Raw genomic sequence first — 23,232 nt, forward strand, 5'->3', positions numbered from 1 at the left:
TCAGTAGCTATATAAATAACTATATGGGTTATTCATTGGTTGCTCAAGTATTTGTATGGGAGACTGAGTATGTGTGTGGGTGGCTGGGAGGTGTGTGACTCTGTGCATAGATGTGTAAGCAGTTGATTCACTAGGTGTATCAGTTCAAGAGTGCATGTGGAAACAGCTATATGGGCGGTTGACTGTGTGCATGAGTGTATTGGTGAGTGAATGGATATCTCAGTGCTACATGTCAAAGTAAGTACATATGTAAAACACAGTACATGTGAGAGTTAACATATATAAATAACTGTGCATAACAGCCAGTGAATGTGTGAGTGGCTGTATGGATCATTGTGAACATGTATCAAGGATTGTATAAGAGAGTAAATATGTATTAGAATATGTTTCAATAAGTAAGGTGTGTATAACTGTATAGTTGAGGAATTGGAGGTGTGTTTGATTCTTTGCATGACTGTCTAGGTGTATGAGTAACTCCATGGATGAGTGACAGTCTGTGAGTGTCTGTTTTCACTGAGTGTATCTAAGGATATATCGGAGTCTGTAGAGGTTCATCGTATTAACACATGAATGATGTCATCTGTGATGTTGTCAGTGATGTCATTTGAGTTGTCATCAGTGATGTCATCAGTGATGTCATTTGAGATGTCATCAGTGATGTCATTTGAGTTGTCATCAGTGATGTCACTGACCATGTCATGAATGATGTAATATGTGACATCATCAGCAGTGGATTGCGGGTGCGCGATATATAGTTAGCGCATCTAACTATATATGGAATTTCAATGGTTTTATGCGAGTAAAATAAGGTTTTGTAAATGCAAATCCCTAACTATATATGGCCTAAAACCAATGGTTTTTTCATTGAATTTTCAAGGTTTTGTAAATGCAAATTCCTAACTATATATCCACTATAACCTATGGTTTTTTCTGTGAATTTCATTGGTTTTTTAATAGCAAATATGAAAAGCTTTAAAATGTCAAGTACGTGATAGATAAAAACATTTTCGTATTTATGCACGCTGATGTGCTTTGAACGCTGCACCCCCCCCTCCCCTCTTTTCTCTTAGTAGTACTCTCTCTTTGCAGATAGTGAACGGTAGTTAACGCAGGCCTTTGCCCCCGTTGTAATCCGTCGTGCCTGCTTGTCTCTCCATTTGATTGATTGTTATCCAAGCATTTACTGTTTTAGAATTGGTTCTCTTTGGATCATTCTCTATTTACAAACAAGCACAAAGTCGCAATACTCTGTTTAGTCTTTGCAGATAGTGAAAAATCGTGTAAAAAAATAAAAGTAATCGAGCAAAATCAGTAGGCCACTAATTGGATCTCTTTTTGACCTCGCTAAAATAGAAATATTAGGAACAACCCTTCATGAGAAATACGAAAATAGTGAGATGAACTGAGCTCCACACCATGAGGGCTGCAAGACAGCTCGACTCCGTCACCCACCCCGCCCAAAATAACGACAAACCCTATGCAAATATTAAAAATATAGACAACACACCAGCAAAGAAACAGGGTAAAACATTTTATTAAATAACTATTTACATAACTATTTTATACTTTTTATTGCCCGATCCGGCTAGCTCAATCGATCGAGCATGAAACTCATGCACTCTGATAGCAAGCGTTGCTACTGATGCTATGCAGACCAAAACTGGTTTTCAGTTTGTACATTTTTCTAGATTTTTCAATCCAAGGTTGGTTTACTTTGTAGAACGATGGCTTCAGATTTTCAACATACGGTGTGGTGGCGCGGACTGGGAGGGGGCGCTTCGCTCCTGCCCCCTCCCCAAGTAAGATTTTCATATGTGAAAGTACGTTAATGGTTTTGGTCCCTGAGTTGCTTCAATGTCACTGCCATTCTCAAATGGCATAAGTTCTGGATGTTGGGTGCCATAGTTAAGAGTTCTGAGCAGTGCTTCTAACACTGTCTGAAGCTTATTTCCACCTACTGCAGCTTCACTATTCTCAAAGTAAGTGAGTGTCGTTTGTGGACCTGACTGCATTAGAAAACAATGTGATATGTTACCTTCCTAAACAGCTTGACGGAGGCCCCTGAGGGGCGGTGTGATGGCCATGGACTCGGAGAAGACGCTTGGCTCCGACACCCTCCCCAAGTCTTATAGCACTGGTGTAGCCTGAGATCGCCCCCGACATAGGCGGCCGGCTCCCGGGGTCCGGCGGAACTTTTTGCCTTTTGATGACTCTTCAATTCTGGACCTTGTCCCACAATCCGTTTGACCTGAAGACACGCTGTAGTGGGGCGCCCCTTTACCGTTTCAGTTGCCATTCCGCCCGCTTTTGCTACACTGTGCCTCTTCCGCCATTCAGCTGTTTACCGCCCGCTCTTACGACTACAGCGTCTCGCTCATCATGTAGTTGAGTTGCTCCCGCTCTTGCGGTGCAGCGATAGGCGGCTGCCACAGGACTCTCAAAATGGCGGCCGGCTCTTCGGTTTTGGGCCTGGTCCACTAAAATGGCCCTGGGACACCTTTGAACTCGGACGCTTCCCTGATAGGGCTTGGGTCCCATTCTCGAAAGCGTCCCCTCAGCCGTGAAGATTCTACAAAAGTCTTGGGGGCCTCCGACTCCCGCAGGCTTCTGGTGGGGAGCGGCTGCCATGATTGCTCGTGGAATGGCCACGACGGAGCTACGAGATGGTAGTGCTCTCATGCTGACGCCAGCTTTAGTCTGAAACATCCAGAAACACTGTAGACTACCAATTCGATCAGTTCCGGTAGCGCCCCAACATGACCCGGAAGAGAAGAACTTGCCCTCCCCTCTTTGACTGATTGTTCTTGTTGCCTGTCCCCTCTGTTATCATTTAACAGAACTTTTTGGACTGCTGAAAGGGGTTGTGTTCCGAACGCTGGTTGGTGGAGACATTTTGACTATATTCTTGACCTACGTTGTCGCGTAATGCGTTATATGACACGCCGCGTTAGCGCACCCGGAAGTGATCCGAGGCGCGGCGCGCAGCGCGTAACGTAAGCATAACAGGTCATGTGACTTGTTAATAAAACTTTTCATTGGTTCATTTTACTTTTGTTATTTTAATGATGAAAAGCTTGGTCATATGACCTAAAAATTACGCTTTTTATTGTTTTCGAACATTATTTTTTTTAAAACATATGTTATAATATTCCAGGCTAATGTACTTTCCCGGAAAATTTACAACTGTCCTGCAAGTAAAATATATTCCTTTTTCGAGAAAAAGGGCGTTTCTTCCTTCCATGACGGAGCCGTTGAGTAAAAGAGATTCGGCCTGCTGTCTTAGTCGCCGATACGCCTGATTATCAGATTCTTATCGATCACTTTATGTTGCAGAAATGAAAAACACAACTGCCCTTGACCATTTATCTTTACTGCGTTCCTACATATTATACCTTTTATCCGTCATGTAATTGGACTGCTTTATTTCACTTGCCTTTTACTGATTCGAAAACAGTGACTAAAAGTAAAAACTTTACCAATGTAAATACTACTACCGTGTTTTGTTTTAAAAACCTTTATTGTGAAAATGTCAGTATACAAATACGGGCCTATAACCACGTGGGCCGGCCACGGAGCAAACTGAAATCGTATATGATGAGGAGACATTTACACTGTAGAGGAACGTAACGAGCGGGCCATTAGGTTGCAAGAACAAAGGTGTCTAACAGTTGCGGAATCGGTGGACGTACATTTTGTAATTAAAATACGACAGGGCCACTTACAATAACATTTTCTAGATATACATTTGCGGGCAAGGAGTTACGAGTCCCATTTATACCGGCGCCATTTTGGGCGAGGCCGGGCAGGTCCAAGATATAGTCAAAATGTCTCCACCAACCATCGGCCAGACCAGAACCCCTTTCGGCCCTTTATGCTACAAGATGGTGTCTTCCATTCAGAAAATATTGTTGGCAGCATTTTGAAAGGAAACAGAAACAGCCGTTCTCCTAGTGAGTTTCACATTGTTTCATTTAGGAAGAATGTTGAAGAGTAGTATGTGGAAAATCTGAAGCCATTTTTCTACAAACTCTCAATCAGACTTGGATAGAAAAAAAAATCCTGAAGAATGTACAAACTGAAAACCAATTTTTGTCTGTATAGCATCAACAGCAACGCTTGAGTCAGCTTTGTGTCAAGCCGCCATTTTCATTCAATCAATAGCGTCCCCCTGCACACATTCAGGGACCTGGTCGTGTCTTCAGATGAAACGGATTGTAGGAAAAGAAGCAGAAAGGAAAAGGAAAAAAGTTCCGCCGGACCTCGGGAGCCGGCCGCCTATGTCATGTGCGACCTTTGGCCACACCAGGGCAATAGTGAAGCTGCAGCAGGTGCAAATAAGCTTCAGACAGTCTTACAAGCACTGCTCAGAACTCTCAACTGAGGCACTCAACATCCAGGACTTGCCATTCGGATCTTGGCGCCTTGTGCTGGTTCCGACCTATTCACACATCGGTCCACTACTGACATCACCTCATAAGCCAACGGGGCACCCCACGCCGACTTTCGGCGCAGCATTGTAGGATGGCCACACCAGTGCGGCAACTTGCTGGACACAACCTCGGTGCCATCCGGATCTCGGCACGTTCGACTCACTGTACCGCAAGAGTGACTGCAACTCAGCTGGACACGCCGTCTTTCGGCGCAGCATTGTAGGATGGCCACACCAGTGCGGCAATTTGCTGGACACCACCTCGGTGCCATCCGGATCTCGGCGCGTTCGAGTCACTGTACCGCAAGAGTGACCGCAACTCAGCTGGACACGCCGTCTTTCGGCGCAGCATTGTAGGATGGCCACACCAGTGCGGCAATTTGCTGGACACCACCTCGGTGCCATCCGGATCTCGGCGCATTCGAGTCACTGTACCGCAAGAGTGACCGCAACTCAGCTGGACACGCCGTCTTTCGGCGCAGCATTGTAGGATGGCCACACCAGTGCGGCAATTTGCTGGACACCACCTCGGTGCCATCCGGATCTCGGCGCGTTGTGCTGCCTTCGGCCTATTCGCACATCGGTCCGCTACTGACGCCGCCTCACGTGCCAACGGATTTTCTACGCTTTTTGTAGCCCTATGCCGCATAACAGGTCATGTGACTTGTTTATAAAACTTTTCATTGGATCATTTTACTTTTGGTTTCCTAAAGATGGAAGGCTTGGTCATATGACCTAAAAATAACACTTTTCATTGGTTTAGAACATTTTTTTTTCCCAAACGATGAAAGCCCCACCTTGTTTCTGGATCATTCAGACTGAAGCTGGCGTCAGCATGAGAGCACCACCATCTCGTGGCTCCGTCGTGGTCATTACGCGAGCAATCATGGCAGCCGCTCCCCACCGGAAGCCTGCGGGAGTCGGGGGCCCCCAAGACTTTTGTAGAATCTTCACGGCTGAGGGGACGCTTTTCGAGAATGGAGCCCAAGCCCTAGCAGGCAAGCGTCCAAGTTCCAAGGTGTCCCAGGGCCATTTCAGTGGACCAGGCCCAAAACCGAAGAGCCGTCCGCCATTTTGAGAGTCATGTGGCAGGCGCCTATCGCTGCACTGCAAGAGTGGGAGCAACTCAACAACATGGTGATCGAGACGCTGTAGCCGCAAGAGCGGGCGCAACTGAGCTGGATGGCCGCCACCTGGGGAGGCCCGTTCACGCCGCCTCCCCCACCCCCAGCCCCCTCGTCCCCCCCCCCCCCGGGCCGCCGCACGCAAATTTTCGGAGCAGCATTGTAGGATACCATAACCAGTGCGGCAGTTTACTGGACATCACCTGGGTGCCATCAACATCTCAGCGCGTTCTGCTGCCTTGGGACTATTCGCACAACAGACCGCTACTGACGAGGCCTCCCCCCGCCCCACCCGGGACGCCCCACGCCAATTTTCGGAGCAGCATTGTAGGATCCCAAAACCAGTGCGGCACCCAGGCGACATCACCTGGGTGCCGTCCAGAACTCTGCACGTTGTGCTGCCTTGGGACTATTCGCACAAAAGACAGCTTCTGACCATTGTTGCTTTTTTGGGTGAAAAATGTTTAAATGTTTTTACAATTTTTGTTCCGTTCATTATAGTTAAATGTTAATAAAGTTTTAAAATCTAACTTTGTTGGAGTGCTATATATGTTTAAAAAATCGGGTGAATGGGGCCTTGAATCGGGTTATTGTCATGTGTGGGCTTTGCAAGTGTACTGCTACAAGATCGGACATTTCAAACTCAAATGCACGTTCTTTTTCTTACCTTTCCGAAGCATGGAGCGCAATAGCAGGCAGAGAAAGGGTGATGCACGTGTTGAACACTGCCTGGCCTGGCAAGTTGCTGGCAGTGCCCCCCCCGCCCGCTCCTGAAAGAGGGCACACACACACCGCCGCCCCGAGTACTTCACAAATCTTTAAAAGACCATGCGCTTGTTCATGAGGCTTAAATGGTTTATCACCCCTTCTAGAACCCCTGCATCGACCCTCTGACGTTTCCTGGAAAAATTAGCACGTAACACAATACCAAGCCCTGTCAGCTGAAACCCCCGAGAAATCATGGGGCATATTATCAAGGGGGTTTATTTCCGCTTTTTGGGCTTTAAAAGCCCAAAACAAAAAGAGATAAAATTATCTCCCTATTACCAAGCTGTCGCTAACACCAGTTAGTGACAGCTAAAAGGAGATAGCGACCATCTTGGGCCCCGCTTTGCATATCAGTGATATTTATCACTAATGACATGCAAAGTGGGCGTGCCAAGATTTTAGCGACTGGAAACAGTCCCTAACCATCGCTATCTCCTATTACCAACTTTTGGAGATATTCGCGCTAAGCGCGAATATCTCCAAAACCTAACACCTGCCCTAAGCAGTTTTAGCCATGTTATCCAATGGGAAGTGGATAACATGGCTAAGAGCATTTGCTGGATAATGCATGAATATCGCTGACTTTTCAACGATATTCATGCATTGCGGCCGTTTTTTATCGCACTTGCGATAAACCTTGCTAATAGCAAGGTTTATGTGCGATAAAATTCGCCGATGTGCGGCGATAATTTTTGTCTCTAAACAAGTTAGAGACAAAAATTATCGCTAGTTGTTGGTAATATGCCCCCGGGTTTTTGCTTGCAGGAATCGGGAGGCGGGAGACTAGCACTGAAATCAGTAGTCTCACGCCTGAATCGGGAGGGTTGGCATGTCTGGATACTCTACAGCTGGGGCCATAAACTACATCCGCAGGGCTAGGTGATAGCCTAGGTCCGGTCTGGACAATCGGACACAGAGGAAGAGGAGTGTCCGAGGGTGCGGTAGTGAATAGGGTGAAAGGGAGGTGTCGGGCGGGCACAGGGTGTGATTCTCAGAGAAGAGCAGCGCAGATGGGGGGAAGTATATAGCCATGTTATCCAATGGGAAGTGGATAACATGGCTAAGAGCATTTGCTGGATAATGCATGAATATCGCTGACTTTTCAACGATATTCATGCATTGCGACCGTTTTTTATCGCATTTGCGATAAACCTTGCTAATAGCAAAGTTTATGTGCGATAAAATTCGCCGATGTGCGGCGATAATTTTTGTCTCTAAACAAGTTAGAGACAAAAATTATCGCTAGTTGTTGGTAATATGCCCCCGGGTTTTTGCTTGCAGGAATCGGAAGGCGGGAGACTAGCACTGAAATCAGTAGTCTCACGCCTGAATCGGGAGAGTTGGCATGTCTGGATACTCTACAGCTGGGGCCATAAACTACATCCGCAGGGCTAGGTGATAGCCTAGGTCCGGCCTGGACAATCGGACACAGAGGAAGAGGAGTGTCAGAGGGTGCGGTAGTGAATAGGGTGAAAGGGAGGTGTCGGGCGGGCACAGGGTGTGATTCTCAGAGAAGAGCAGCGCAGATGGGGGGAAGTATATGGCCCATGCATGAGAAAAAGAGCGGGGGTGACCAGTGCGTGGGGGAGATGCTTGCGAGGGTGGGGAGCCATGCTGAGGATCGGCGGCGTGCAGAGAGTGGCCCTGGTCAAGGCATCTAAAATGGCTGCCGTGCACGACATAATTGTGGCATTGGACAAAAACGCAAGATGGCGCAGACAATGTTTATCAATAAGGATTCATTTATAACAAAATATTTACTCGCAGTGACAAAATGGTGGTCAACACTTCCTGATTTCCATCGAATCGAACGTTAACACACGTCACGCAGCAAAAAAAAAAAAAAAAAAGCTCACGCACAGAGCAGTTTTTAGCCATGTTATCCAATGGAAGGTGGATAACATGGCTAAGAGCATTTGCTGGATAATGCATGAATATCGCTGACTTTTCAGCGATATTCATGCATTGTGGCCGATGTGCGGCGATAATTTTTGTCTCTAAACAATTAAAAAGAAGCACAAAATGGCGAATTCTCGTTTCGCTACCAGTTTGCGGCCCGTGAAGCGCTTCTACCGTGAAAAATCATTTTTTTTTTATTTTCCCCACGGGACCCTTTAATAACCCCAACAACATTCCTAGTGGGTCAAGAGGGGTATACCTTGCCCCCTTTCAATAAATTCCCCCTTCGTTTTTCACCTCTTCTTCTCTCTCGATCCTACCGAGAGATAAGATGGCGGCCGCTCCGGACTGTTTAGAATGTTGACAGACACCGGAGAGCCAATCAGCTTTCTGCGCGCAAAGTTCCGTTTCGCGAAAAGTAAGCGGACCGGATCGCTGCCCGGAGCGCTGTTACAGATATATATCTTGTTTTGAACGTTAATTTCTCAAAAACTACTGGAGCACATATATTGAGACCTAGCAAAGGCACATCGGGCTAACAGTCCCTACAATTTTGCCAAGTTTCGTGCAAATCCATTCAGCCGTTCGAGCTAAAAGTGAGTCCAACCGCCCTATGGAAAAATGAATGGGAAAAACGCGTTTTGGGACCCCCCTTTTTTCTCGGCCCCCCCTTGACGAAACCCCACCAAATTTTCAGGGGCTGCTCAGAAACGAAATGTGCCATTTTCCTGAAAATTTCAGCCGATTCCGTCCACAAACGCCAAAGTTATTAGACATAGAATTTTCAAAAATCCCATAGGGAAAAAATCCTAACTATATATACCTACTGGCGAACGCCAGTAGGTAATATATATATATATATATATATATATATAATCACTTTGTGCTCGTGGCGCGGTCCAGGCGCTGCTTTTCAGCTGTGCGTCACCCCGGGGTCGAGCAGATCGCCGTAAATTATACACTCCCTTTCTGCAGCAGAAAGAATGTGGGTCGCAGTCCAGCAAACGTTTAAAGGATCACAAATGTTTTATTCGCAAAGGTTTCCAAATGTCAAAAACACCTACGCGTTTCGATCTCCCTCGGAGATCTTGCTCACGGTCACGTCCTCATGTTTCTAGCCACATTTAAAGTTACCATGTTTTCATTACGTCAGCAACTGACACAGTCAAGTGGGGCATGATGGTCAATGTAGTGCTCATATTTACAATGCTAAAAACCATACTTATAATCAAACGAAATAATCGTGCAAAAACAATAAAGTGATTATACAACAAAAACATGTGAAAAGACATGTAGAAGGCCTGATTCTAGTCTCAAGATTTCATACTTTTTCTCAATATGAATTAATTTCAATACCAGAACTCTCATTGTTTTATGGGGCTTTGGGGCTTTTTGATACCATTATATCAATTCAGGGACAACTATATTTTCCCATTTCTCATCGCTAGCCGCATTGTTGTTCTTAGAAATAATTAGAAGCCTCCAGTGGCTTTTATAAACAGATTACGGTAACACCCTCTCCAATTCAATTCCTTGTCATAGTGCCTCTAGTGGCCTATTCTCCATTCATCCTCCATCGTCCCCATTGATAAAACTGTTCATTCATAATAGATTATCATCAGGTCACTAATTGTTACGTGAATAATGTGCAGTTGGTTACAAAAACTTTTTTAGATTGTTCAAATATCATGATGGAAAAGGACTAAACTACTCTTATATACAAGCTCATTCATATTTACACAATGTTACTGATTTTGCTTTTTCATGTTGCTATTTACAAATGTATATACAAAGGGGCTCCAGGGATTCCCACGGGGCGTCTATGGAACCAAGTAGGTTACCAGTTTGAGGAGCAGAAGCCGCAAGTAACGCGAGCATCGCCCTTGGAACCCAGACGCCCATGAAGCGGATTTATACCGCTCTATCAGTTTTTCTTCCAGACTGGGGAGAAGACAACATTTTGCAAGGGAACACAAGTTTGTGTTTCCATTCTTTCATTGATCTAGGGCAGGGCGCGCCTTAGCGTGTGCGTACCACCCAGGTAATTTTTCATTGGTCCTGACGAAAACCCACAATCGCAAGATGGTTGAAACATGTAGACCTGTATTTAAAATCACATAGCACACGTCACTATTTTATAACACTACACGTCTTGAACACCGGAGTCTACCTAATTAGACATAGGTGTCACAGTTCTTTTATTAAGGTGTCCAGTCACTCAGGAATAAAGTCTTGTAGTGAGTAGAATTGGCCCCTTTTTAAACCACGTATCACTTTTAATATCACTGCACATATAAAAAGAAAAAATACCCGCTCCACTGTACTCTGGTGTCGAAGCACACCCTGTTGGCACTCGGCCTTCGGCGTGGGACCCCGATGATGAAGCATGTCACCAACTAGGTTGGTGAGTGAGGGGTCTTCTAAAAGGACACGCTTTGTCCTGCGTAAAGGTTGGGCACAAGTGCTTGATTAAGCCTTAAGCTTTAGGCACAGAGACTCCCTCTGGTACGCCTTCAGGGGGTACTCCTCCATTGTTTTGTTAAATATAGATTTCCTCGCTCTGATTCAGTCCATGCGGAGTCATAGATCGTAGACTGAGAATATATCTAGATTCTTTTCTTCTTAAAAGTGTTTCCCTATCTCCGCCTCTCAATGGTTTCTTTACAGTGTCTATTCCATAGAAACAAACTTTTCCAGTTGCTATCATGGTGAGACTCCATATGTTTGGCAACTGCATTGCTTCTGTCCTGGTGTATGGTTGCCCTTACGTGTTCTAAATCCTCTTTTTTAGTTCGCATTTTGTGCTACCCACGTATTTTAGTTGGCACGGGCATTCAATTACATAAATTACATACTGCTTTTTGCAAGTGATAAGTTCTTGAATGTTCCAGATTTTTCCATTCGACAACATTACATTTTGAACAGGCTTGGCGATCTGACACACTTTACAATTATAACACTTTTTAAAGCCTTTTCCTTTCAGCCATGGCTTCTTTTCCTCTTTATGGAAGTGACTCTGAGTTAGTCGATCTTTTAGATTAGGTGCTCGCCGGTATGTTATCTGTGGTGTGTTTCCCACAATTGGACCAATGGTGGCATCCATTTTCAAGATAATCCAGTTTTTCTTTAGGATATTTCTGATTTGTTTCGATTTATTAGAAAATGTTGTTATGAATCTTATTACATCCTTGTCACATTCTTCAATATTGGCTACCTCTTTTCTTGATTGTAACAGGGTGTCCCTGTTTATTTGATTCGCTCTTTCCCATCCTTTATTTATGTGACTTTTTGAATATCCTATTCGTTCAAATCTTCTTGCCGTGGATGCACTTATAAGTGAAAATGGGTGCCACCATTGGTCCAATTGTGGGAAACACACCATAGATAACATACCGGCCCAAGACCCAACAGGGCAGCCTCGGCAGACACAGGAACGAAGTATCCCGCTACATTACAACCAGTACTATTCACAAAATAGCCAAAGCACCGGTAGGATGAAAGGTGGCCATTTATTATGCATTTGGGCGGCAATATTGTATCATGGATCTTCATTGGTCTGACGCGTTTCAGCTATGTAGCCTTAATCATAGACCCTCCCTCTTGGGTCATGGGCTCCCAAATACAAATAAACTGGTGATAAATTTGACGGGAGACTGACCCGCTCCGAAATCCTGGATTTCCGAAATCGTCACATGATTTGAATGGAGCAGATCAAGGGATGCAAGAGGGATATTTGATCACCTCCTGCAATGATGAAAAACGACTGTTGGAAAGGTATTGTGGCAGCATGAACAATGCAGCAATTGAATCTGTCAAAGCAAGCATTTTGCTAGGAGTGGTACTTACCACAAGAATGCATTGTGGGACTCTGAGTATTTCGCTAACTACGGAAGGAGGGTCTATGATTAAGGCTACATAGCTGAAACGCGTCAGACCAATGAAGATCCATGATACAATGTTGCCGCCCAAATGCATAATAAATGGCCGCCTTTCATCCTACCGGTGCTTCAGCTATTTTGTGAATATATATATCTCCTGCCCAAAATACATAAACTGATTACTCCTGCCCCAGGCTGCCCTATTATTTCAGCGCAAGGCAGCAGTAATGAAAATCTGTAGAAATATGTTGATTTTTTCCTTCAACCCCACATGACCAATTTACCATCATACCTTAAAGACACTGCAGATTTTCTTGTTAAAGTAAAAGATGTAGAATGGTGTTCTGATTATTTCTTTGTGATCCTAGACATAGAATCACTTTATACCAGTATACATCACTTGCAGGGTATTGAGGCAACAAAATATTTTCTAGAGAGCCGTGAGGTTGTTTTGAGAGAACACAATTCTATGCTTCTCGGAAATGATGGGAATTTGTCTATATAATATTTTTTTCCAATTCCAAAATGGCATTTTTCACCAGCAACGAGGGGTAGCCATGGGTTCGTGCTTCTCCCCCAGCTATTCATGCTTGCATGTTGGCTGGTGGGAGGAGCACGTGCTGGGCAAAACCCAGTGGGGAACTTAAATTGTTCACTACTGGCGTTTTATTGATGACATTTGTATCATTTGGAGGGGTACTAAGGAGCAAGCTGATGCCTTTGTCAATGAAATCAACATCAATGATCGTAATTTAAAGTTTACGGCTTCTGTCACTATTGATTCTGCAGAGTTTTTAGATGTTCACTTATATATCGAAGAGGGTAGACTTCACACTACACTCCATAGAAAGTCTACAGCGGGCAATTCGATCCTTCATGCCCATAGCGCATGCCCGATACACACCATTAATAGTATACCATATGGTGAATTTATACGTATCCGGCGGATATGCAGTGACACTAAGGTATCTGATCTATGCCTAGCAGATTCGGTCCACAGGTTCCTTCAACGGGGCTATGGAAGTAAATTACTTGATCAGGCACTCTTCAAAGCTAAAACAAAATCTAGGGAAGAGTTGCTTAAACCTAAGGATGTTGAACCTATTGATTCTAAAACGGGGGACTCGGTTCGCCTAATCACCACCTTTTGTACCCAACACAAAGCCATACGGCGTATTATATATTCAGAATGGCCGATAGTGATGACTGATAATATTCTAGGTGCCATTATGCCCAACCACCCTGCCTTTACATTCAGAAGGGCACCCTCTATGAGGGATACCCTTGACAGAGCTATGCCAGAATGTACTCCCAAACGAACCTGGTTATCTAAAATGGGTTTTTTCAAATGCACTTCTTGTCGTGCTTGCACGTTTGCTAAAAATGGCACATACTATCAATCTGCTTTCAGTGAGAAACAGATTGTTATTCAGGAATACCTGACCTGCCGGTCAGAGTATGTAATATATAAACTCAAATGTACCTGGAATTTAGAGTACATAGGAAGCACGAAACTTCCAGTTAACAAACGAATCCTGCAACACATAAGAGCCATTATTAATTTTGATAGTAACTATCCTGTGGCCAGACACTTTAAGTCCGTTCATGACAATAAGTTAAAGGATTTAGAGTATACTATTTTAGGCTCAGTCCCTAACCCCGGCCGGGTGGGGGAATCGTGACAAACTACTAAGACAAAGGGAAACCCATTTCATTCTGTTGCTTGATACTAGGGTTCCAAATAGGTTAAACATTAATGAAGATCTGCATAACTTTTTGTAATCCTTTAAGGTTTTTTGGAAAGATATTTTGTCATACCAGTTTTTGGTCTGTATTCATTGCGATAGTTCATTAAGATGTCCATTAGCATTAACATTTGAATCGCTGTGTTGTAAATTCAAATCAATATTCATGTTCAGGTCCCTAACATAGAGCCTCTTATTTGCTGTTAGTGTTTTTTTAGAAAAAATTTAACATGCTGAACTTGCACATCAATTTTTTGCACTTTAACGACACATATGACAAGAGTTTATATCAAAATGCTTAATGTTTACCATTATTTTTACAGGCTCAATCCGTGTAATGTATGTAATGTAATGTATAGGCATTTATATAGCGCACTACTTACCCGGAGGGTCCCAAGGCGCTTCGACCGCTGCGAAACCCTTCTTGGCTTCCCTGAGAGATGGTCCCTTAATGGGTATCTCCAGGGTGAGACCAGGCATCCCCGGCGGTCTGGTGGGGCCGTTAGTGAAGATGAGGCAAGCTAATGCCCAGAGTTGCCGAGTGCGAACGCTGATCTGAGTGGGCACCGAGGCAAGAGAATTATCGAGTCCGCTGACCCTGGTCCAGAAACCTGCCGCGCTGGGAATCGAACCCTGGTCCCGGGCCGTCCTCTGCTCTCGGGTCTGCCGCCTCTAACCTAGCCTTTGTGCCCTTGCACTTTATTTAAGATAATTATTGCTACACGACAATACTCCATTATGGAGGTTTCGAAATATTTGCACTTGCACTTTAGACCTTGACGTTCCAAAAATGAATTTTGATGCTATACTGTATAGTCATGTCTATTTATTAATTTTTTTTATAGTGATCTCTAGGGCACTTGCCATGATTGTCATCATTTAGGTTGTGTAACTTGAATTATCTTTGCATTATTTGGTCATTTAATTTGATGAGCCTGTTGCATATTGATTTAATGCCATTTAGTGTTGTTATGTGATAATGTTTGTGTACACTTTCGCCCTTCAGCCTATTTTTTACGGCTGTTAGAGCTTTTATTGACACTTTAAATTTGCAATGCCTGTTGGGGCTCGTCATGTGATCAAGCTCCTCTTAGAGAGTGAAACGCGTCATGGGGGACATTTGTCTAGAAGAAAATGCAAAAATAAATCTTTGATACTGCTCACGTAACTTCATGTGTGGTGGCCCGTCATTGAACAAGTGATTTTGAGGAGAGAGGTCCGCGCCTGCTTTGTTCCGCCCTGGAATTGGCGGACAGGACTTGCACTTATATATATATATATATATATATACACACATGTATCTATAAAGCAGGTAAATGTGGAGCTAAGCATAGTATGTCTATATCTAACTTCACAATGTTTCCCGTAGTTGATGTTTTGGCATGTACATATTATACCATAGCGAGTATGTGTAAACAGATCATACCCTATCAAGCATCCAAATCTTCACCACTTTTGTTTTACCTCTCACCGTTTATTTTGAAATCACAGTCCAGACACTGAAGGGAGATTAAATGTTATGCCTGCATATAGCAATAGCAATGCCTGCATATAGCAATGAAGGAAATTCAATGTAATACTGTTTAGGCTTTCATTACAGGTTAAAGAAGACGAGAGAAAAACCAGAGATACAAAGGAATACAGCGAAAAAGTAATGGAAACAAAGGCAAAACTAAAAAGAAATGAAATAAAGTATAGTTAGTGGGAAAGAGAAGAAGGGGAATAAGCAAACTGAGAAAAAGGGTATATAGGAAAGTAACAAAGAAAAGGATGAACATGAAAGAATGATCAGAGGATAGTGAAGAAAAAAGTGAACAAAATTGTGACTTGAAACTCTTTCATAATACATTGGTTGTGCCCATCGAATTAAATGTATACTGGGGAAAGGAGTGGTTAACACTCATATCTAAAAAAGGGGGCAGTGGAAATTAGGTAGTATACAAAGCAGAAATGAGAGAATTAGGGATTTCTTGGGGTGGAAACTGCTGCACAAATCACCATACAGTGTGCTCGAGAACAATTATAAACAAGTATCTATCACAAACCTTCCATGCCTCTAGCATAATCAGAGCTCGATTCAACACTGCTACTGCCAGTCGCCACGCCCATGGTTTCTTCTTCCAAGTGCTTCAAGCTTTCTAAGGCTGTGCTATGTGCACCAAGAGACCTCAAAAGGCCAATGCCATTTCCAAGATCAGAAAGTCTGGCTGATTCAACAGTACTTGCCATGTCTTCTTGGGCACGTAGCAAATCATGTCCTCTCTCCACAGCCGGTTGGGATGTTGTGGAAAAAGCAGGCATGTCTTTCATTTTATCTAACCAAGTACATGCTACATTGGGCTCGACATTAACATACTGGTGCAACTCAGACGAATCTTTAGCTTCCAATGGTAGTTCTACAACCAAATTGTCTGAAGCAAGGTTATTATTTTCCCAAGAATTCCATAAAGAACCATCTACGTGATCATTACTTTTGGCAAATACATCCACTTCCTCAGGCCCTTGGCTCATGACTGATGTGGTTTCTGAAGTAGAAGAAATAGATATGGGTTCAGCTTCAGCCAACTCCTCAAATTTAGATTCACAAAGTCCTGAGCACACAGAAGCTCTGTCGCAATCATCATCCACTAACAACGGGCTGTCAACACTCATAGAGTGGTCATCAGCATCATTCTTGTCACCTGGGCTAATTGTTTTGATCACATTTGTGTTCTCTGAAAAATGTTCAGTTCCTGAATGTGAATAGTCAACCAATGAAATAGATGCAGGAGGGTCTTTTCCACTTTTTCGCGATTCTGGAAGAGCTTTTGAACTATCTGGGGAATGTAATATGTCCCCAATCACTGGGGATACTGAGATACTATCCCCAGCCAGGTTTTCTGCAAGAGGAAGGCTTTTAATAAGACACTGTTCTCCCTGACTGCCTTCATTTTCAACAGGATCTCTTTTACAAGTTAGGTCCTCATGTTTGCCCATTTCTTCTCTTGAAGTGCCTTCTGAACTGTGCGTAGGCATGCTGGTAACCTGTGAGTCTTCCTCTTCTGTGTTATCAAAATCAAAGCTATCCATCAGATTAAAAGTGATCTCTGAAAATTCATCATCTGTATCATTGAAGCCATCAGATATAATACATTGCTCCTTCATCATTTCACCTGCAGATTTGTTTGGTGGCTTTTGGCTGCCACAACTTACATTTTCTGAATGTGACCTGTGCATTTGGTTGTTTTCACACAGTGACTCATTATCATACTTTCTATAGCAGGTATCTGCCTTTTGATCTATCCGGTCATTGAATTTTCCAGAGCTACTAACATCTTCATTCATGCTCATATCGGTGAGAGATTCTTTGGTATACATTCCTTCAAGATTGATACCTAGTGATGAGGAGCATGTAGATGTTTCACGTTGCATGTTTATATTTGATTCAATTGCTGTTTCTGTTTTCCTTTGGAGGTTATCAGCGTAATGTTTGTAGTTAAAAGGATTTCTAGCAGTCATACTGCTCATGGGAGAAGAGGATATCTCATTGCCTATATTGGAATCGTTGTATATCTGCCTGTGGTTGTTAGCTAATAATTTTTCACTAGTGCCCTTCAAGAACTCTTCTCCTGCATTAGATCCGGAGAAATGACCACTCACAAGGTCAAAGTGGTCATGCTTGGTTTCGTCTACGAGAGTACATTTATTGTTATTATTGCTGGGTGCATCCTTAGAGTGTTTAGGCAAATACACATCCCACTTGCTTTTTGGGGAAATCGACTTAATCATTAAATCGCCTGTTTGGCATTCTCGTTGCATGTTTTCTTTGGTCTTCCTTTCAACAGGGCTTAAACGGTCAGCTGCAGTTGTGTCCTGGTGTTTGGAAAAGCTGTTTCTAAACTCTGAAGTTCTCACTTCTGTACTCAACATACTTGGTTTGGAGTTTAAAAGTGCTAAAATCTGTGCTTTGCTCCGTATATGATGCGAGATGCCCATTCCCCCGGTGGGTCTAGAGAACTCTGTTGAGTGCAAGGTAGTTGCTTCAGATCGTTCCTGCCTAGTAGTCCCAACAATAGCATCAGAATTGCAGTGCTCATCATTCAGCGCCATTTGTTCTACGGGGTCAACATGGCTAGGAGAGAACAGTGCAGACAGAGACGTGGCCTGCCCATCATCCGGCAGAAGAGGCAACTTAACAAATGCACCAACTTCTTCATGAAAATTTGATTGCATGGTTTTGCCATACGGAGCAGCAAATAAAGGAGACGTATGGTAGAGCTGTGACGGCAAGGCAGTGCAAGGCCGTTTTGCAGAAGAACTGCTTGATACATCACTATGATCCACATCTTTACATGGAAGAGGGCGCGGTCCAAGAAAACCCTACAGGAGAAAAAAGAGAAATTCTTGTGAATAATTTGTTCAGGCCCATCGTTAGCTTCAGGAGAGCAAAAGGTAAGGGAACAGAAGAAATTGCATACCTATCTTTATGCACAGTTTCAAAGTCAATCTTACTTTTGGCAGTTCAGAAACTGAAGCATGAAAAATGTAAACCAAAAGTTCTGATAGATGTTATTCCCTCAGTAATAACAGAAAATAGATCAACTATTGTTGTGTGCACTCGGTTGCTAGGAAAGATAGTTCCATGAATGCTAACAGGAATATTACACATGGTCTGTCATTGCGGAAAATGTTATGTTTGAGAAGTTGAGTACATCTAATAAGAATTAGGCTACTCAATGGAAGGATTCCGGCTGATTGTTTTACAAATATGCCACAAACAATCCTAGTATCTCAAAAATATTGATGCAAGCTATCACTGATACTCTAAAATGGATGGATGTTATGATTGGCATACATGTGGAATTGGATTACAGGCTTTGAATATTATTGTGTTGATTTGCTTCGCTGTAGTAAAGGGGCTGATGACCATAAAGTGTCAGCATATGAGTATTTACTGAACAAATTACATCAGCCTTCAAGTATAGGTAGAGGACTCCATGCTAAAAAATGTTTATCCGGTCGATTTCACTTTGCCTGCCACACTTTCCTCGCTAACAAAATGTATGCTACTGTTTTGGGCAACAACACTTATTTGTTGTGTTATTTGCAGCAATATACAAATCATCGTGAATGTCTGCACTAAAAATAGGCTTTTTCCTGTCATGCTTTGAGTAACACACCTCTCCTTCTTATTAACATCTTGCAGCCCACCATGCCTACAGAAATAATCCTTAATGCGATAACCCAGCGATTTCCGGATTTATGTACATCTTTGGAAATTGGTGACTACGCCATATGAATAATACTATATTCCTTGAACATTAGCCTAAAAAAAATAACAAATTTAAAGACATCAAACAGACATTAAGAACAATGTGAATAAACACCACTGGGTATGGGCTCCCAAGCAGCAAGGCCAAGCCACAGCCTTATATATCAACAATCTACGTCTCTTGAATGAATCTTCAATTTTATTAACTTTTTACTTCATTTGAATTTTTTTAATGATTTTTTCTAGATAATTTCTCGATCCCCTCACTTTATGTTTCAATCAATTGTGAGATGATGATACTATGATGAACAACTAATGGCAGCATTGGCGTTTTTCTATTGTTGATAATTAAGAACAATGTGGCACTTGTGGCGCTTGCACTCATAATTTAGACTTAATAACCACTAGGGCAAATCAATACAGTTCAAGGAAAGTGCTCAAAGTTTTTTCTCAAACATAAAAACCATCTCGCCAACTATCAGTATACATACACACAACATTCGTTGATCAGACTCACAACGCTGAAGGGATGGAGAAGCATATTAGGAAACGAGCCAAAGCTCTACTGTTTTCCGATTTGTGCTTTGCATCCTGAGACAGTCACTTTGCACACTCAGCTACATGCAACACACCCTGAATCAGCATCTGCAATTTCTTAGTTCTATGAGGCGTAACTTCATCCACAGGCCTCCCAGCTTTAACAACCCTGCAAACGGACTCAGTCACACTCGTCACAGCCTCTGCCGTGCTCCACTCTCCCTGAATCAATTACTGCGCATCCCCGGCCCCTTCTTGCACACCTTCAGCGATCTACATGCACACACTCTGCTACCATACTGTCCGCTATGCTCCACACGCCCACAGCCCCTCTTGGCACATCCACAGCTACGCTTGGCACACCATCAACCATGCTCTGCACACTGTCCTCTTCTCATACATGCAATTATATTTTCTTTAGTGACACTGTGAGAAGCTGGCTTAGTATATGGTTCTCGCTTATATAGAAGTGTAGCACCCTGCACTAATCCAGAAGAACCTTATGGTGATTTTAGTGGTCTTAGAAAACCTTAGAAAGCCCTCTAAGTGGTAGCTGTGGAGAGCAGCCTTCAGGCTTAGTCCAGAAGCAGTGTAAAGCAGCTTGTTTTACTAGAGCATAATCTTATTGGTATAGATTAAGTGAAAAATGAACCACACAGGGCATTTATAAAAATAAGTATTTATTATAGGACACTCACTAACACATACAAATATCTCCTACCAAGAGATATCTGAAATCCACACATTAAATTGTAAAGAAAAAAAGGTAAGAAACACATATTGCACAGTGGTAACCGGAGGGGATCAAACCATATACCAAAATAGTGGGATGCAAACCACAAACCAGATCCAAGGAACCACCCGAGGTAAGTAACCAGCAACCCCACGGAGGCATGGTGCAGAGTGGAAACACGACTGTGTGCTCAATTCAAGTCAATGGGTAAGTCCCAAGTGCAATTTTAAAGAAGAAGGACCATTCCCAGTGGACTGTGAAGAAACTCCGTGAAAGAAACAAGGCTGGAGAGCCATCCCACCCGTGGATACCCTAGGAACCAAGGTACTTACACCAGGGAAACTGGATGCATAGGTGCGAAGTGGCATCGGAAACCGCTATCAAATTCAATGGAGGACTTCAAGAAGATGCCGCTGGCGAAGAAGTGAAAAGTGGCCGGCGGAATCCGAAGGGGGGTTCAAGTGAGAAGTACCTGCAAGCAGAGGGGACAGAGTCTATGCCACTCAGGAGTGACTAGGGGGCACAGAAGTTGAGTACCCACCGATGTCGGGTTTGGAGGAAGGTTGACAGTGACCTTTGAGCTGCAACAGTGCGGACCAGGCAATGTTGTGGAAGACCAGAAGCCGTTCACGAACTGCCCTATGTCGGATGTCGAGAGCTGAGGGGTCGGTGTCCGTCGGGCACACCAACAAGCCTTGGCAACCGCAGCCAACTTGGAAGGGGAAAAAGGTGCTGTGTCGGGACCAGCAAGGTCCAGGCGACTCGGCACCATCAGGGGAGTCAGAGCCGGCCCTGAGCAATCAGTGGAGCCCACTGAAATCAATGAAGACCATCAAATGGTCCAACAGGCAGGAGGCACTGGAGTCGCGAGAGGATCTCGAGTAGCTCACCAAAGATGCCGCTATATAAAACATTATAAATAAATAAACAGTGCAAGGGATGCGATGAGGACGAAAATCTTGATCACAGGAAATGCTTGTGGTGGAGGCTACTTGGAGCCTGAAGATCTCTGAGGAAGATGAGGAAAAATGCCAACAAGCCTTTTTAACAGCAAGTTGACAGGGTGCACAGGGGTTTGGTTCCCGGGGCCATGACAAGGGATACTGGCCTCAAACTCTGTGAGAGGACAGGGCAGGCTTCGAGGGATGTGAAGAACCACCACCTCTGTTGCTGAGCCTTTCGGAGTTCGTGGGAGCCCAGGATCAGCAAACCGGCCAGCTTTGTTGCAGTGCCTGCAGATGCAGGGAAGTGACTCCTTCACGTCAAGGGAGATTACTACAGGTGTCTTGAATGTCCACAGGCCTTTGGAAGGTTCCTGTATGGAGCACAGGTGCAGACATTGCAGCAGACAAACAGGAGTCTTACCAGATGCAGTTTCAATAACCAGAGCGAACTCCAGAGTGCCCAGACGGTCGAAGAAGCGGTGTCTTGATGTGAATCTTGTCCCACAACATATCTAGGGACCCACCTACAGGTAAGCCTTTAAGTACCCTAAGGAAAGTGTTGGGATGATTCAGGGTTCCTCCCAGGGGAGGGGTTTGGAGAGTGGGGAGGATACTCCAATGTCCTTTGTCCAGTTTCGTACCAGAGCGGGAGCCGAGGCTCCCTGAGCTGGTTTGAACTGGACTGTGCAAGAAGGGCACCAAATGTGCCCTCTCAAGCAGACTGAGTGGTGCTGGAAAGCGCTCCCACCCGGCCCCAATACACTAAACCCTGTCTGGGAGGTGGTCATACCTCCCTGTGACAGGATACTTATTGTTCTGCCTTCCCCTGCTCGAGCTTAGCTCAGAAGCAGGAGGGCAGAATCGTTTCTCTGGTAAGCAGCACCCATGTTGTGCTGTCCGGGTCTAGAAGACTGGTACCGGGAGCACCGAGGACCTCCCGGAGGAGCTTTACAGTGCATGAAATCATTGATTACAACATGTTTGATACCAAACATGACAGGGTTTGTTACAGCCAGTTCAGAGATGGTCACCGCGTAATGATTGATGCATGGACACTATGTATATTAATGGCTGATGTACTACCAACCCGGGAGAATTGACTCCGAAGTTTGTAGGGGTGTTCTGCTCATGCAGGGCACCCTCACACTTAGAACTGAGCACCCTGCCTTCAGGATTGAAGGGCCTGCCTTTGGGATGACTTATAGGTTTTAAGTGCAGTGACCTCAGATATAGGGAAGTTTATATCTATCATAGGTGGTGCTAGCACCAGCTTACACAGGCCGCAATGGCAGGCCAGTAGTCACAATTCAAGTGGTCTCTCATGGGTGGCATAATACATGCTGCAGCCCATGGGAGACCACTGGTGTACCTATGCCCTGTGTACCTCAATGCCATATACTAGGGGCTTATAATGGTACACCAGTAGCCAATCTGGGATGTACCCAAGTACTCACCACAGTCAATTTAAGGGAGAAAGCACAGAGACGGGGGTCCTGGTTAGCAGTCTCCCAGTCAGACTAGTCAGAAACAGCATAGCACCAGGCAAAAAGTGGGGATAACCATAAAAGCAGATGGCGAAGAAGTGGCAAGTGGCTGGTGGAATCCGAAAGGGGATTCAAGTTGAGAAGTACTTGCAAGCAGAGGGGACAGAGTCTATGCCACTCGGGAGTGACTAGGGGGCACAGAAGTTGAATGCCCACCGATGTCTGATGTTGGAGGAAAGTTGACAGTGACCTTGGAGCTGCAGCTGTGCAGACCATGTAACGCTCTGGAAGACCAGGAGCCGTTCACGAACTGCCCCATGTCGGATGTCGAGAGTTGAGGGGTCGGTGTCCGTTGGGAGCACCAACTAGCCTTGGCAACAGCAGCCAACGTGGAAGGCGAAAAAGGTGCTGTGTCGGGACCAGCAAGGTCTAGGTGACTC

At 44.3% G+C, this 23,232-nt stretch overlaps 1 protein-coding gene across 1 annotated transcript in view; it reads right to left on the reverse strand.

Annotated features, from left to right (window-relative positions):
• Positions 1-23,232, reverse strand: part of LOC147667214 (5'-3' DNA helicase ZGRF1-like) — a gene marked incomplete at its 3' end in the record, with an annotated part of 340,063 nt that overhangs the window by 237,739 nt on the left and 79,092 nt on the right. The window contains exon 6 of the mRNA XM_086948844.1: positions 15,889-18,202. Coding sequence (XP_086804970.1) covers positions 15,889-18,202 — 2,314 coding nt within the window. The remainder of the gene's footprint in view (positions 1-15,888; positions 18,203-23,232) is intronic.

Source organism: Lissotriton vulgaris, unplaced genomic scaffold (assembly GCF_964263255.1).
Source record: "Lissotriton vulgaris unplaced genomic scaffold, aLisVul1.2 SCAFFOLD_1138, whole genome shotgun sequence".
NCBI classification, from domain to species: Eukaryota; Metazoa; Chordata; class Amphibia; order Caudata; family Salamandridae; genus Lissotriton; species Lissotriton vulgaris.